This window comes from Zingiber officinale, chromosome 5B, assembly GCF_018446385.1.
Source record: "Zingiber officinale cultivar Zhangliang chromosome 5B, Zo_v1.1, whole genome shotgun sequence".
Taxonomy (NCBI): domain Eukaryota; kingdom Viridiplantae; phylum Streptophyta; class Magnoliopsida; order Zingiberales; family Zingiberaceae; genus Zingiber; species Zingiber officinale.
The window spans coordinates 108,371,833-108,373,962 of NC_055995.1; the positions used below are offsets into that span (position 1 = coordinate 108,371,833).

The following is a 2,130-nucleotide window of genomic DNA, read 5'->3' on the forward strand; positions in this document are numbered from 1 at the left end:
CCATTATCATTCCTATCTAGGAGCATGACTTTGACATTAAGTTAAAAAAATGATCTCATATCTTTCCAAGAAATCAAACAATACTTTAATCCAGAAAAATAGATCAAAGTCATGAGAGAAGACATTAAGTCTATGGTGGATAACGACTTTTGAGAATTTGTCGAATTCACCGAAGGTATGAACTTGTGTAAGTATCCCAAGTGGTTGAGCCACAGTTCAACACAAATTAAGTTAGATCTTGTTGATCTAATCTGAATGTTTAAGTGTGTAGAGACTTAGAAGAACATAGAAGTACCCGATGACTAAGGAACATTGGATGTGGTAGAAGACATAGGTGAGAGAGGATGCCACGAAAAAATAACCTATAGGCTCAGTACATCAAAGATACAAAGAGTTACGGGAGAATACTCCGGTAAAATATGAAAGACGCAAGGGATATATTCGAGAGATGAGAATTTAAAAGAAAAACTACTCGAGAAGACCGACATTAAATTGGGGATACAATCATCTAGAATTATTAAGTAATTTTAAAAACCTTAGACTTGTTTTTTAAAACATGAACGTTTTGTATTTTTTATTTTTGACAAATCTAAAATTAAGTTGCAGTGTTTGACAAAATGGCTGCTGCATAGAAATAAAGCAAAAAAAAAAAAAAAAAAAATCTGATATCCTGATCCGCGGGGATTTTATCCAATTACTGATCCGGCACAACGGATAAGGTCCCGAACACTAGCAGCCGCCGTCGTCAAGTCTCCGCCACCACACAACCCAAGCAAAGCCAAAGCGAAGTGCCCGTCAGCGACCGCGAATGGCCGCCGCCCTCTTCTCCCCTTCCGCCGTCTTGTCAACCGCCGCCGCCGCCGTCGCCTCTGCTCCTCTTCCCCCCAAACCTCACCTCGTCAGACTCAGATCGTACCATCCCAAGCCCCTCTCCACTACCCTCGCAGCCGCCGCCGCCGCCGCTGCCCTACTTCTATCCGCCGCCACCCCACCTCCCTCCTTCGCCGATCCCACATTCAGCCTCTACTACGGCACCGCCGCCAGCGCCTCCAACTACGGCGGCTACGGCGGCAACGCGGACAAGAAGGCCACGGCGGAGTACACGTACGAGGTGCCGGAGGGGTGGAAGGAGCGACTGGTGTCCAAGGTGGAGAAGGGCACCAACGGCACCGACAGTGAGTTCTACAACCCCAAGAAGCGCTCCGAGCGCGAGTACCTCACCTTCCTCTCTGGATTCCGCTCGCTCGCCCCCGTCGACGCCGTCCTCTCCAACCTGGCCCTCTCCGACGTGGACCTGCAGGACCAGTTAGCCACCGCCGACGAGGTGCGGTCCCAGGAGCTCAAGGACGACAAGGGGCAGCTGTATTATGCGTACGAGATCGACGGCACCGGCGCCCACAGCCTGATCTCCGTCACCTGCGCCCGCAACAAGCTCTACGCCCACTTCGTCACTGCGCCTAACCTGAATTGGTCCCGCGACCAGGACATGCTCCGACGACTCCACGACTCCTTCAAGACAGTCGACCTCTCCACAACCTCTTCTTCTTCTTCTTCATCGTAGACTCTTCCTCTTGCCTTGCCCAGGTATTTAATTGGATGCCCAATTACTTTCTTCACTTCAGAGGTGTACTCAACAAAGCAATGGCATGCTTTTGTACCATCCATCTTGGTTTCCGTAATGAATTCACAATATATATCATGAGGGGAACTGGGGAATCATACTTAAATGTGACATGTTACAGATCATACCAAATTGTAGGATTCAGCTAATCCTCAACTGGTTTTTGAACAACGAATGAACCCAAACAATACAATAGTTGTGAATTGGTTCATTTGTTCCACACTTGCACTCGTGTAGAAGAGTGTCTTCCGGTATATATTTTTCCAAGAATGGTTCTTTTTTCTCTAACATACCAACCTAAACACACTAACAAGAAATGATGCTAATAAAATCAAGTAATACAAGACTTTAGCACAATGATTTTTTGTGTTCTTGAATGATGGATTTATTCTATCCACTATAATATAATTGATGATGAATAAATTAATGTGCAATCAAATAAATTATGCATTATGGTGTTGTGCTTGCGATGAGGATGTGCAAGAGTATTTTGATAAAAAAAAACTAAT

At 45.7% G+C, this 2,130-nt stretch overlaps 1 protein-coding gene across 1 annotated transcript; it reads left to right on the forward strand.

The window, feature by feature from the left end:
- Positions 1–674: 674 nt before the first annotated feature.
- LOC121985308 (thylakoid lumenal 19 kDa protein, chloroplastic-like) lies at positions 675–1,719 on the forward strand. Its single transcript, XM_042538673.1, has one exon. It carries the CDS (start codon positions 809–811, stop codon positions 1,559–1,561), a length of 753 nt encoding a protein of 250 aa, XP_042394607.1. The 5' UTR covers positions 675–808; the 3' UTR covers positions 1,562–1,719.
- The last annotated feature ends 411 nt before the right edge of the window (positions 1,720–2,130 follow it).